The 15,572-nt window shown below is 38.4% G+C and overlaps 1 protein-coding gene across 2 annotated transcripts in view; it reads right to left on the reverse strand.

Moving 5' to 3' along the window:
* Positions 1-425: 425 nt before the first annotated feature.
* The window catches only part of LOC115224332 (alkaline phosphatase-like), a 30,721-nt gene continuing 15,574 nt past the window's right edge, over positions 426-15,572 (reverse strand). Inside the window, exons 2-10 of one of the 2 annotated variants that reach the window (XM_029795200.2) lie at positions 11,559-11,770; positions 10,216-10,399; positions 7,634-7,803; positions 6,468-6,575; positions 4,855-4,957; positions 3,603-3,743; positions 3,251-3,442; positions 2,319-2,438; positions 426-940 (exon numbers count right to left, since the gene is read on the reverse strand). In XM_029795200.2, the coding sequence (XP_029651060.2) occupies positions 639-940; positions 2,319-2,438; positions 3,251-3,442; positions 3,603-3,743; positions 4,855-4,957; positions 6,468-6,575; positions 7,634-7,803; positions 10,216-10,399; positions 11,559-11,770 (1,532 nt within the window). In that variant the 3' untranslated portion in view covers positions 426-638. Of the gene's footprint in view, positions 941-1,226; positions 1,289-2,289; positions 2,439-3,250; positions 3,443-3,602; positions 3,744-4,854; positions 4,958-6,467; positions 6,576-7,633; positions 7,804-10,215; positions 10,400-11,558; positions 11,771-15,572 lie in introns of those variants that run through there. The other variant, XM_036513312.1, reaches the window with a different exon arrangement.

Here is a 15,572-nt window from a genome sequence, read left to right on the forward strand (position 1 = left end):
GCAAGGCCATTGTAAGTTACAAGGTCTTACACAGAGATATGTTATACAAGATAAGTTTCTTTATTGGCCACACAGGGCTGCACACAGATGGGAGAAGTTACAAGGTAGAGCTTTTCTTTTGGGGGATGAAAAAAAAAACAAAAAAAAAAAGGGGGGGGGCGTAGGTTTTCGATCAAGAGGGATCGTAAAAGGGAAGAAAAGAACAAAAAAAAAAATAAATAAAATAAAAAATAAAAAGAATAAAAAGAAAAGGAAAAGGAACAAAAGAAAAGAGAAATGAAAAAAGAGGAAAAAAGGGGAAAAAAAAAGGGGAAGAAGGTCGACTTTGCCTTTCATCCTTTCGCAGTCGAAAAATTAAGTACCAGTTACACACTGGGGGCGATCTACTCAACTTAATCCCTTTGTCTGTCCTTGTCTGTCCCCTCTACGTTTAGCTTCTTGTGGGCAATAAAGGAATAAGATAGATAGAAAGATAGATAGATAGATAGAGAGTACAAAACGTGTGAATATTACACACACACACATACATACGGGCGTATACATATACACTTAGACACTCTCACATCCTTTCACTCATCCAAATATACGTTATGCAATTGTATAGATTGACACTGACGATGTGAATGGCTTCGGTGAATTCATCCAAGCCAATCAAAGGTGACAAACAAATTAAAAAGAGAAATTAGTGCCACCCAAAAAATAAGTTGATTGGGGAGCAGGGAAGTGGCTGCGTTTACACCTTTGCAATTTTCTGCCTTTGCTGCATAGTCATAATTGCCGAGGCAAGCAGCGTAGGCCATAAAATGATGGATGTTTGTTTGCTCCATGGAGCCTTGAAAGAGGTGTGCCCATGGTCCGATACTATAAATAGCCACATCTTCCCCTGTGTGGCTACTGTAGTTCAAAGGTACACCGACCTGGGGTAAATAGTTGTCAGCATCTGAAAGAAACAAAGAAATAGTTTAATAAATACTAAAAGCGACACTAATACAAAGGATTACTTTTATGGTTTCATTTCTTACATCTGTTTTTTCATACTAGCATGGGTTAGATCAGTATATTATCGAGCCATTGTTTTATAGCTGGGTGCCTTTCCTGTTACTAAGCTTCACTGGTTTTTCAAGTAAGGGGTTCTCTTATTCAAAGCAACAACAATAACAACAATTATTTACAAGGACACAACACACAGTTCATTCATTTTATTCCATTTTTCCATTTTTTTTTTCGTGCTGGCATGGGTTAGATGAGTATATTAATGAAGCAATGTTTTGCAGCTGTGTGCCTTGCCTGTCCCTGACTCTTACCTGTTTTTGAAGTAGGAAAATTTTTATCTTCAAAGGTGTAAAACCAGGGTATGATTTGTTAGCTGAGGAAATGACAACAGTTTCATTGCTTAAGGTTCGGTGGTTTTGAGTGGAGAACAAACACATACAGAGGCACACAGAGGCACATGCACACACACAGAGGCACACATGCACACACACAGAGGCACACATGTACACACACAGAGGCACACATGCACACACACAGAGGCACACATGCACACACACAGAGGCACACATGCACACACACAGAGGCACACATGCACACACACAGAGGCACACATGCACACACACAGAGGCACACATGCACACACACAGAGGCACACATGCACACACACAGAGGCACACATGCACACACACAGAGGCACACACATGCACACACACAGAGGCACACATGCACACACAAGAGGCACACATGCACACACACAGAGGCACACATGCACACACACAGAGGCACACATGCACACACACAGAGGCACACATGCACACACACAGAGGCACACATGCACACACACAGAGGCACACATGCACACACACAGAGGCACACATGCACACACACAGAGGCACACATGCACACACACAGAGGCACACATGCACACACACAGAGGCACACATGAACACACACACACACACTATAAACGAAAAACATAGAAATTCATTATCACGTGACCACGTCGCCGACCAGGCTATCAGATGTTGCTACACACCGCTGGTCACAATGCGCTTTGCATTGTTTTAGCCTTCAAATGACACCACCCCGCTGGCTAAGCGAGAAGAAAGAGAAAGTTGTGGCGAAAGAGTACAGCAGGGATCGCCGCCACCCCGTGCCGGAGCCTCGTGGAGCTTTAGGTGTTTTTGCTGAATAAACACTCACAACGCCCAGTCTGGGAATCGAAACCGCGATCCTACGATCGCGAGTCTGCTGCCTTAACCACTGGGCCATTGCGCCTCCACAGAAATTCATTATAAAATACAGAAATGTGATGAGTTTCTTACCTATTGCAACATTGGTCAAATTTTTACGCCCAGCTGGATGGTTGGGGCCAGAAGAATAGACCAAACTGGCGTATGGCATATTATCACTTGCACCTCCCCAGGCTATTCTGTCGACCAAACCTAATTAAAAAGAAAAGCAGTCAGAAATTAGTTATTATTATTATTATATTATTATTATTATTATGAAGGCCAAAAGCTGGCGTTAGCACACCAGGCAAAATGCTTTGTGGCATTTCATCCGTCTTTACGTCCTGAGTCCAAACTCCACTGCTATGCTGGTTTGTTTATGTCCCCCATAACTCAGTGGTTTGGTTGAAGAGATTGATAGATCAAGTACCAGACTTAACAAAGAAAAATATTAAAAAAACTGCTGGTGGCAATTTGTTTGAAAGTGGTGCCCCAGCATGGTCGTGGACCAATAACCAAAACAGGTGAAACTAAAAGCTAAAAAGATAATATACAGTATTAAGGGAAATAAAAAAAAAGAAGAAAAAAAAACCAGGTGCAGGTGTGGCTGTGTGGTAAGTAGCTTGCTAACCAACCACATGGTTCAGGGTTCAGTCCCACTGCGTGGTACCTTGGGCAAGTGTCTTCTGCTATAGCCCCGGGCCGACCACTGCCTTGTGAGTGGATTTGGTAGACGGAAACTGAAAGAAGCCTGTCGTATATATGTATGTATATATATATATATGTGTGTGTGTGTTTGTGTGTCTGTGTTTGTCCCCGTAGCATTGCTTGACAACTGATGCTGGTGTGTTTATGTCCCCGTTACTTAGCGGTTCGGCAAAAGAGACCGATAGAATAAACACTGGGCTTACAAAAAGAATAAGTCCCGGGGTCGATTTGCTCGACTAAAGGTGGTGCTCCAGCATGGCCGCAGTCAAATGACTGAAACGAGTAAAAGAAAAGAAAGGTAAACTCATGCAACTGACCTAAAATGGAGTTATTTCGGGTTCCATATCCTAAGGTTTGAAACGAGATGGAATGGTCAGCCGTGGCTATAACTAAGGTCTCCTTCAAATCAACCAGTTTCAAAGCTGTTTCCACAGCTTTATCAAGACCCAGCGCTTCGTATAAAGCTTTCTTTGCCAGAGTATCGTGGTGAGCTGAGTCAATTTTGCCGCCTGAAATGAAAGATGGTAAAAGAGTAAAGAGAGAGTGAGTAATTACCAGGAACTACTGGCTTCAAAACCAATCCATTGCAACATTGGAAGAAGAAGTGCAATGTTTAGTTTTGCAGTTTGCAATTCAAATCCATCAAATTCTTTAAATAAATGCACAAACCTTCAACAAATAAGAAAAATCCGTTCTTGTTTTTCTTGAGAATTTTAATGGCTTTCTCGACCATTTCGGCCAGAGAAGGTTCACCAGCTGCTGACGTGTCACGATCCAGATCAAATTGCATGTGGCTTGGTTCAAACAGACCTACAGAGACAACAGGCAAAGAGTTAACATTTATTTAATGGTAAAAAGAATATACATGAATTTCTCGTTTTAGCATCAATTTATTTGTAACACAAGAAAAGTACACGTGTGGTAAGTAGCTTGCTTACCAACCACATGGTTCCGGGTTCAGTCCCACTGCATGGCATCTTGGGCAAGTGTCTTCTGCTATAGCCCCGGGCTGACCAATGCCCTGTGAGTGGATTTGGTAGACGGAAACTGAAAGAAGCCTGTCGTATGTATATATATATATATATATATATATATATATATATATATATATATATTATATATATATATATTTATATATATATATATGTGTGTGTGTGTTTGTGTGTCTGTGTTTGTCCCCCTAGCATTGCTTGACAACCGATGCTGGTGTGTTTATGTCCCTGTTACTTAGCGGTTCGGCAAAAGAGACCGATAGAATAAGTACTGGGCTTACAAAAGGATAAGTCCTGGGGTCGAGTTGCTCGATTAAAGGCGGTGCTCCAGCATGGCCACAGTCAAATGACTGAAACAAGTAAAAGAGTAAAAGAGTATATTTATATAGATAGATAGATAGACAGATAGACAGATAGATAGACAGATAGATAGATAGATAGATAGATAGATAGATAGATAGATAGAGATAGATAGATAGATAGATAGATAGATAGACAGATAGATAGATAGATAGATAGATAGATAGAAGGATAGATAGATAGATAGATAGATAGATAGATAGATAGATAGATAGATAGATAGATAGACAGATAGATAGATAGATAGATAGATAGATAGATAGATAGATAGATAGATAGATAGACAGATAGATAGATAGATATAGATAGATAGATAGATATATAGATAGATAGACAGTTAGATAGATGGATAGACAGACAGACAGATAGATAGATAGATAGACAGATAGATAGATAGGTAGATAGATAGAGTGAGAGAGAGAGAAATTCAATAACTATTGAAAGGTGTTATAATAATTTTAAAACATGAAGGTCTCATACAAGTTGAGCTCACAGGTGAGGATCTATTACGCAAGACCATGAACACCTACAACGATGACAACAACCAGAACAACAACATAATGTCTTACCGAGTACATAATCTGTTTCTTTGGGATCGATTGCATCAAACTGACCCTTATTCCAGACATATTTGTATTTCAAGTTTTTGTCTTTTTTTTCTTTCTCCCATTCCTGGAAACAACAAAAAAAAAGGAAGTTGAAATATTATTAAGTCATCCCATAAATAATGCAGGTTTTTTTTTTTTTTAATTGCATGTCCTAAAAGTTATGACATGCATAAGATCTGGTCATCAAATCTAAGTAGAGACTTCAAACTTGAAATCTTCAAAGCCACAGTCGAACCAATTCTACTATATGGCTCAGAAACCTGGACGTTATCAAAGAAGCTTGAGAGGCGGTTGGATGGAACCTACACTCGCCTCCTTATGAGAGCTCAAAATCTCTCGTGGAAGTGCCATCCAACCAAAATGCAAATACATGGGAAACTACCACCTGTGTCATCTCTTGTGAAAGGTAGAGAGTCCAGTTTGCTGGACATTGTTGTAGAGCTGAAAAAGAGGTAATTTCTACTCTCCTCCTCTGGAAGCCATCTACTCGCAATGCCAGATGGCGCATACTCTCCTACCCTGATGTAATCTCCAGGGATACAGGCATCCAGCAACAGGACCTCCGTAATGCCATGATGGACCATGAAATCTGGCGTAGCATGGTAAATTCCATTGTCTCGACCACGGTCGAACAATGATGATTATGAAAATTTAGAGGGGTAACAGGATAATAAACTACCTGCAACAAATTTCTGTAAAAGCAGGTAGTAATTTTACCTTGTCCTTATTCTTAGTACATGTTTTCAAGAGTGCAGTTCGATTTTAACAGTTATTTTTCCAAAGCTATAGTGGAAGTGACAAAAGAGCCTATTTGGCATATTTTGCTTTATGAATTCAATAATGACAACACCAAGGATCCTGAGAAATATGCTTGTTTTTGAGGAGACGTGTTGTTACCAAACCTCAAGACAACATCCTTGATAATTTGACTAACATGTAATAGCTTTTGAATAATAATAATAATAATATAATAATAATAATAATAATAATAATAATAACAAGTAAAAGAATAAAAGAATTGGCTGTGTGGTAAGTAGCTTGCTAACCAACCACATGGTTCTGGGTTCAGTCCCACTGCGTGACATCTTGGGCAAGTGTCTTCTGCTATAGCCCCGGGCCGACCACTGCCTTGTGAGTGGATTTGGTAGACGGAAACTGAAAGAAGCCTGTCGTATATATGTATATATATATATGTGTGTGTGTATGTGTTTGTGTGTCTGTTTGTCCCCCTAGCATTGCTTGACAACCGATGCCGGTGTGTTTACGTCCCCGTCACTTAGCGGTTCGGCAAAAGAGACCGATAGAATAAGTACTAGGCTTGCAAAGAATAAGTCCCGGGGTCGATTTGCTCGACTAAAGGCGGTGCTCCAGCATGACCACAGTCAAATGACTGAATATATATATATATATATATATATATATATATATATATAGACGGCACTTTTCTGCTGGATAACTTCTTTTTAACAAATTGTTGTATAAATGAATGAGAGAGAGAGAGAGTGAGAGAGTGTGTGTGTATGTGTGTGCGTGCGTGGGTGTGCGTGTATGCATGTCCCAAAGCATTAACTTACCTCAGGTAAATTCCGTTTGTCCAAGCGTCCAGAAGTGATGGTCTCTTTTTTTTCTGGATCCATGTAATCGCGTGGCAAGAATTTATACCTTCCACCGCCCATCATCACCTGACAAAAACAAATGATAAAACAGTAAAAGTAAAAGAGTAAAAGAGTAGTTTAATAATAATATTGGACAAATTATGTAAAGTGCAGAATTCCTAAAACAACCGAGAGCGATAAATGCATCGCGAGAGGGGTGCAACAGTATGGCACATTGTTAGTGAGTACCTGAAATTGGCATAACGTGAATACAAAAGGCGACATGACAATATGACAAGAATGATCCATTGGGAACTTCGTGGAAATTCTGGCCAAGAAAGATCAAAGATATGGTATGCCAAAGGCGGGCGAGCTGGCAGAATTGTTAGCACGCTGGGCGAAATGCTTAGCAGTATTTCGTATGCCGCTAAGTTCTGAGTTCAAATTCCGCCGAGGTCGACTTTGCCTTTCATCCTTTCGGGGTCAATAAATAAAGTACCTATTTCTTTATTACCCACAAGGGGCTAAACATAGAGGGGACAAACAAGGACAGACATAGGTATTAAGTCGATTACATCGACCCCAGTGCGTAACTGGTACTTAATTTACCGACCCCGAAAGGATGAAAGGCAAAGTCGACCTCGACGGAATTTGAGCTCAGAACGTAACCGCAAACGAAATACCGCTAAGCATTTCACCCAGCGTGCTAACGTTTCTGCCAGCTCGCCGCCTTAATTAAATAAAGTACCAGTTACGCACTGGGGTCGATGTAATCGACTTAATCCCTTTGTTTGTCCCCTCTATGTTCAACCCCTTGTGGGCAATAAAGAAATATATATATATATATATATTTAAAAAAGGAGATGTGGAACACGAGTTGTGATATATAAAAAAGGAAATGAAGAAAATGCTGACAAAATAATTTAAGTAATTTAAGTAATTTAATTAGGTGAAAGTTCTTTTTAAGCATAACAAATGCGCAACCGGTAAAAAGAACTTTCACCTAATTAAATTACTTAAATTATTTTGTCAGCATTTTCTTCATTTCCTTTTATATATATATATATATGTGTGTGTGTGTGTGTGTGTGTTAAAAATATGCACAAATTTTCTAATAAAAAGCCATAAAAACAAAACAAACATACCTGTATATATTTATTGTCATCGATAAGTTGTTTGGCAATATCGGAACATCCCCCTTTCACACCGACCATGTCGGCGTCTGACTCCCAGTCTCTGTCTGCTGTGTGAGCATAACATGCCGAAGGAGACGCATGCGTAAGTCGGCATGTCGACACAATACCTGTCGATTTACCTGTTAATTGAAATTAACAAATGTAGGTGTTAACAAAAAAAAAAAAAACGTATTAATAATAAACAATAAATAGAAGAGAATAAACAATAAATGCTGCGAAGACTGGGGTCTTGGTTCTCTCTGGAAAGTATTTCCGGTGCATTGTGAAAGTTAGTGAAACATCTTTGAGACGAACGGAGAAGTTTAAATGTTTCGGGGTCGCATTCACGAGTGGTGGGCAGCAGGACGATTGAAATGCTCTGTCTGCAATTTGGTTTACGTGCTGATCCTCATTACACTCATGAATGCCGGGTTTTAACCCAAAGAGTATAATCTTGAATACAAGGGGCCAAAATGGGTTTCCCTCTAAAGTGAAGTTACTGGATAGCGGAGTCTATCCAGTTCGATCTGCGACTTCTCTGCATTGAGAGGTTACAGTTTCGGTTTTACAGACCGGCAATCAGAAAGTCATAGGAAACAATGATAAGATAACTCCTTCAAGCCGAGCCAACCAGTACGAGGCGTAGGAGGGGACCAAGAACAAGATGGTTGGATAATGTAGTGACGCTATTTTGGAAGCTTTTAGCACGCATGTGCAGAGTTGGATTACTTCTGGTAGGCCGCCGGAAGTTCCCTCATGCGCTTGCGCAGAAAACTGCCAACAGAAAGTTTTTCCCGCTAGATCGGTCTTTTTGTAGCTGCAGCCCTATCGAGTAGACACGACTCAACCTTCTCTCAAGGAAAACCTAACACGTAGAGAAGCTCCCTTCTACGCGGGAACGGAGACAGCATTTTGGCTCACACAAGTTAACTATTGTGAATAGTTTTATGGACTTGGCTACCGGTTTCGCCCTCAAGAAAATTTATGTGCTTATATTTTATTTGCGAATCCAGACAAAATAAAGTATTATTTATTGCTGTTGAAGATAGTCGAAGTTTTGGTTTTCCTTTCGACACAATTGAATGTAACAGGATAAGACAGACACCTCTCAAGTGTTCCTCAGACCTTCATCCCTGTTACAATAACATCGATAATCTCAGGAGGTGTAGGGGGGGGGGGAGATCAAGAACAAGATGGTTGGATAACATCGATAATCTCAGTTGGCCACAGTTTGGAATCCTGCCAGGAAGTCTGATGGTTGCTTCTCCTCTCGTGAAGGAGGTACCAGAGGACTCTGCTCCAACGATCCTCCAAGAAATAGGAGGTGAGAAAAAGGGATAGATGGATAAGATTATAGTTGCATAATGAAGTTGCGATCACTTGAAGTGGAGAGGAGTTGTGAAAGCGGGGAGACCCCAGGACGACATGGGACGAAGTATTGAAAACCGATCCCAAAACGCTGAACCTAAGGAAGGAGATGACGGGGGAACTGAGATGTGTAATGCGGTGCTGTAGGGAAGAAGTTCTGCCCACCACAACAGAATTGAGATCCTAAAACCATGATGCCACATAAAAGGTATTGGCGTGGGTGCTGGTGCCACATGAAAAGCACCCAATACACTCTGTGAAGTGGCTGGCGTTAGAAAAGGCATCCAGCTGTAGAAACCAAGCCAAAACAGATATATAGAATCTGGGGGTGGCCCCTGTCATGCCTTCCAACCCATGCCGGCATGGAAATCAGACGTTAAATGATGATGATGATGATAATGATGATGAAAATGATGATGATGATGATGGTGGTGGTGGTGGTGGTGGTGGTGGTGGTGGTGATGATGATGATGATGATGATGATGATGATGGTGATGGTGGTGGTGGTGGTGATGATGATGATGATGATGGTGATGGTGGTGGTGGTGGTGATGATGATGATGGTGGTGGTGGTGGTGGTGGTGGTGGTGATGATGATGATGATGATGATGATGATGAAAATGATGATGCTTGATGATGGTGGTGGTGGTGGTGGTTGTTGGTAGTGGGATGATGATGATGATGATGATGATGATGATGAAAATGATGATGATGATGATGGTGGTGGTGGTGGTGGTTGTGGTGGTGATGGTGATGATGATGATGATGATGATGATGAAAATGATGATGATGATGATGGTGGTGGTGGTGGTGGTTGTGGTTGTGGTGGTGGTGGTGATGATGATGATGATGGTGATGGTGGTGGTGGTGGTGATGATGATGATGGTGGTGGTGGTGGTGGTTGTGGTGGTGGTGGTGATGATGATGATGATGGTGATGGTGGTGGTGGTGGTGATGATGATGATGATGATAATGATGATGAAAATGATGATGATGATGGTGGTGGTGGTTGTGGTGGTGGTGGTGATGATGATGATGATGATGATGATGATGATGATGGTGATGGTGGTGGTGATGATGATGATGGTGGTGGTGATGGTGGTGGTGGTGGTGATGATGATGATGACGACGACGACGACGACGACGACGACGACGACACCGATGATATATGGAATAATCCGTACCAGCTTTGTGTGCCAACGTCAGAATGGAATCCACTTTGTTCTTTTCGTATTCACTGTCGTTGCCACATTTTCCAAACGGATAAGGGGCAGCCATTCCCGACATCCCGAAATTGGTTTTAACGCCCCCTAAATAGGCAGTTGCAGTTGAAGCGGAATCAGCAACTTGACGGTCTGCCGAATGGGTCTGCAAAAAAAAAAAAGGGTCAAAGGTCAGCCGACAATTGGATGTTCAAATATTTGCATAGTTTCGTATCTGTTCATTTAATACAATAGCAAGTTCAAATATTTGCATAGTTTCGTATCTGTTCATTTAATACAATAGCAAGTTCAAATATTTGCATAGTTTCGTATCTGTTCATTTAATACAATTTCAAGTTCAAATATTTGCATAGTTTCGTATCTGTTCATTGAATACAATTGCAAGTTCAAATATTTGCATAGTTTCGTATCTGGTCATTTAATACAATTGCAAGTTCAAATATTTGCATAGTTTCGTATCTGTTCATTTAATACAATTGCAAGTTCAAATATTTGCATAGTTTCGTATCTGTTCATTTAATTACAATTGCAAGTTCAATATTTGCAATAGTTCGTATCTGGTCATTTAATACAATTGCAAGTTCAAATATTTGCATAGTTTCGTATCTGTTCATTTAATACAATTGCAAGTTCAAATATTTGCATAGTTTCGTATCTGGTCATTTAATACAATTGCAAGTTCAAATATTTGCATAGTTTTGTATCTGTTCATTTAATACAATTGCAAGTTCAAATATTTGCATAGTTTCGTATCTGGTCATTTAATACAATTGCAAGTTCAAATATTTGCATAGTTTCGTATCTGGTCATTTAATACAATTGCAAGTTCACATATTTGCATAGTTTCGTATCTGGTCATTTAATACAATAGCAAGTTCAAATATTTGCATAGTTTCGTATCTGGTCATTTAATACAAATTAGACAAACGCCAGTCTTTCAAATAATATACGACATAAATTCTTGATTAATCAAAAATATCAGCCCTGCAGAGGATGCGTTTTCAGTATCAAACAGCAATTAAGACCAGTTCCACATAGGAAGGGGAATCAACAATTAGAGGCAGATGTGGCTGTGTAGCAACAAGCTGGCTTCTCAACCGAATGATTCCGGGTTCAGTCCCACTGTGTGGCACCTTGGGCGAGTGTTTTCTATAATAGCCTTAAGCCGACGAAAACCTTGTGAGTGGATTTGGTAGACAGAAATAAAAAGAAGCCCGTATATACCAGAAAATACTTATTACTATTGTAATAAATAAATTTGAAAGTAAAACGGAAATAAAAAAGAAATTATTGACAACTCTAACCTTGCTTAAGGCTGTGTATGGGAATTTTTCAAAAGCCAAAGGGATTTCATATTTTCCTTTCAACTGGCCCTTGAGGATTCGAGCAGCTGCTATCGTTGGCAACCCCATGCCGTCGCCGATAAATAAAATGATGTTCTTGGCTCTTTGTTTTACAGGGACTCGATTCAGAATATCGTTCAGTGTTTCTTCCGCGTGTTTTTCCCATTCTGCCGCTGAAATAAATAATATAAAGATATTCATTGTAAAAGAGTGAGCTTATATATTCGAGTAAATACCAATGTGTTGTAGTTTTCTTTTTGTAGGGACAGTCCCGATACTTTTTGATCAGAACTCGTATGTATGTACACACACACACAACACACACACACACACACACAGTTCATATTTACAGAAAACAAGAAACGAAGATGAGTGAAGGAACAGAAAAAAAAACAGGCATATTAGTTTAACGCTAAGGAAGACTGGAAAAGTCTTTGACGTTTCGAGCTTACGCTCTTCGTCAGAAAGGATGGAGAAGGGAAAAAAACGGAGAGAGAAAAAATATGTAGGGATTAATGGTTCGACATGATAAAATGGCAGGATGAAAGAAGTTGAGAGAAAGGGAGATAATAACGGTGATCCAGACGAACATACATACATACATATTAACACATCAAGGCAATCAATACGAATTCCAAAGCATAGTTTAAAGCAGACAACGAAATAAATACTCTTACTCTCTCTTTTACTCTCTTTTACTTGTTTCAGTCATTTTGACTGCGGCCAAGCTGGAGCACCGCCTTTTTAATCGAGCAACTCGACCCCGGGACTTATTCTTTTGTAAGCCCAGTACTTATTCTATCGATCTCTTTTGCCGAACCGCTAAGTGACGGGGACGTAAACACACCAGCATCGGTTGTCAAGCGATGCTGAGGGGACAAACACTGACACACAAACACACACATGCATATATATATATACACATATATACGACGGGCTTCTTTTAGTTTCTGTCTACCAAATCCACTCACAAGGCATTGGTCGGCCCGGGGCTATAGCAGAAGACACTTGCCCAAGATGCCACGCAGTGGGACTGAACCCGGAACCATGTGGTTGGCTAGCAAGCTACTTAGCACACAGCCACTCCCGCGCCTAACTTTATTTGGAAATATGAAAAAAGGCTTCAGTACATCGATTGATATTTCTTGGAAAGTTATTTGACATCCTAAAACCTATCGAAATAGCAATATACATTGTCAACCCCGCACTACTGAACTATACTGAAGTATACGAAATGTTTTCCTCAAAACTAAAGATTCAGAAATACACCCTTGTTACCGACACCCTAAAGTACTCTGGACCCTTACTAATTACGAACAGATGGCAAAATATCTTTCACGACATTAATATTTTTCGTTACCGCCATTTTACAAAGCCGGTTTGTTTTCTTTCCACACTCGACAAGAATGAATATGCCGCATGGATTAGGTTACATAGAACGGCAGATGTAACTATGTCGAATTTGTTTTTATACCTAATGCATTTGAATCGTTATTTAAAAATTGTGCAACCAAGTGAAAAATCTACACATCCATACACACGCTTATATAAATATGTGCTTATATATATATATATATATATTATATATATATATATATTATATATATATATATATATATATATATATATATATATTATATATATATTATATATTATATATATATATATATATATATATATATATATTTACATACATACGTATATATAGATTTTTTCCTTCTCTAGTTCACCTCAGAGCTGCGGCCATGCTGATGTACCGCCGTTTGTGCTACACTGTTATTGCGAAGAACCTCGTCTAATATGTGGCACTTGGTGAAGAATGGAGTTTGACATAGTTGCTCTCATTTGCACCTCTTGCCGTGAGGTAGGTTCATCTGGGACTCTCGACAGGAAGATGTCCAGCTTTGATTTAAAAACCGCTACATCTACTTTGTGCAAGTTCCTCAGACTCTTTGGGAGAATATTAAAAAACTGTGGGCCCTTGAAACCCAGGCTGTTGCAGAAGCTGGTCCTTCTATATATATACTCATATATATATATATATATGAGTTAGAGCTCATACACAACTAGACTCAAAACTACCTGGGCATGTTTTTTATCTTTCATCTTTCATAATCATATTATGAATATCCAAACATGACACTCACTCCATCAAGTCTTCTGTAACAATACAATATTCTAGTGTATTCGTTTTGATGTATTCTCCTTTCGCACTGAGGAGAACGGTAATATGCAATTAACTTAATTATAATTATAATTAAATTAATTCTTAATTTTTTCCATGTTTCTTACATGTTAATATTACCGGTCGAAACGATCGTATGCATGGATTAAAATTTCATAAAACTTTTAACACCTTCTTTTCTCCATCTTTAATTACTTGTTGAGTTTCTATAGGATACGTGTTCTATAAATGCTCATACCTTACCCTATACTCAGTATATATTATATATGAATATACATATATATATATATAATCTATATATATATAATATATATATATATATATATTATATTATATATTATATATATATATATATATATATATATATATATATATATATATAATATATACGAGTGTATATATATATATGTATATATATCAAATGTGAGGATAAAATTCTTTTCGAAAAAAAATATTTTCGAAAAAAAATTTTTATCAATGGCCAGCATATTAAAAAATACCTTTAACGGTTAAATTTATAAACAATTCATAAATGAGGGCAAAGGAAAAATTTCTAATGCCAAATAGAAATTTTTCGGTATATTGGCATTAGAAATGTTTTTCCTTTGCCCTCATTTATGAATTACTAGCAGTATCGCCGCGTCGTCCGGGTGCTCGTTTGTAAGGGAATAACTATAAAGCATTTTTAGAGAGTTATAGCCAAAAAATAGCAAAAAATGAAAAAAAATGATGGTAAATTTTTTTTGAGAGTAAAAAATGGTTGAGTTGCGTCCCCTAGACAGTCTGTGGTTTGTTTTTTTTTATTCTCGACCCCATGTCGAATTTATCGATTTTTTTCAGAACTGGGGGAACTTTTCAAAATTTTCGCTGCGCTTAGTTTTGAAATTATGACATTGGGCTATGTGTGTGTCAAGTTTCATCAGAATCGGTTGAAAGCCGGGTCAGGGTGAGGGTACGAGAAAAACAGACACACAGAAACACGCACAGAAAACTGCCGTTTATATAGAATATATATATATATATATATATATATATATATATATATATATATATACTTTATTTTAAGCAGCAGAAAATTCAACAAATCTGTTACTCTGAGTTTCTCGTTGCCGTTCATCAGACATTTTTGCTAAATGGAACATATATATAATTCAATCTATACTCTTACAAACGCTACACCTTTAAAAAGAAGGACTTGTTTGATTGGCCTTTAGAAAAAAACGTTTTTCTAAAGGGCCAATCAAACAAGTCACATTTCTTTTTAAAGGTGTAGCGTTTGTAAGAGTATAGATTGAATTAATATATATGTTCCATTCTAGCAAAAACTGTCTGATGAACGGCAACGAGAAACTCAGAGTAACAGATTTTGTTGAATTTTCTGCTGCTTAAAATAAAGCATATTACTCTACCACTGGATTTGAGTACTCTTTTTTTCCACCTTGTTTCACATTTATGTGTTTACTCGGTATATATATATATATATAATATATATATATATATGAGTATATATATGAGATATATATATATATATATATATATATATATATATATATATATATGCGATGTTGGTTGCCGTTACCAATTTATATATTTCATTTAGTTTTATATAGCTTTTATACATTCCAGATGTATTAAAAACGTCTCTCTCTCTCTCTCTTCTCTATCTCTCTCTCTCTCTCTCTCTCTTCTCTCGACTCCCTCTCTCTCTCTCTCTCTCGTAATCGCGCACACACATATAAGCCTATAATATTGGTCCCAGATTTTAGCAAAAAGTTAGCTATCTCGGCAAA

Source organism: Octopus sinensis, linkage group LG25 (assembly GCF_006345805.1).
Source record: "Octopus sinensis linkage group LG25, ASM634580v1, whole genome shotgun sequence".
In the NCBI taxonomy this organism is placed as follows: Eukaryota; Metazoa; Mollusca; class Cephalopoda; order Octopoda; family Octopodidae; genus Octopus; species Octopus sinensis.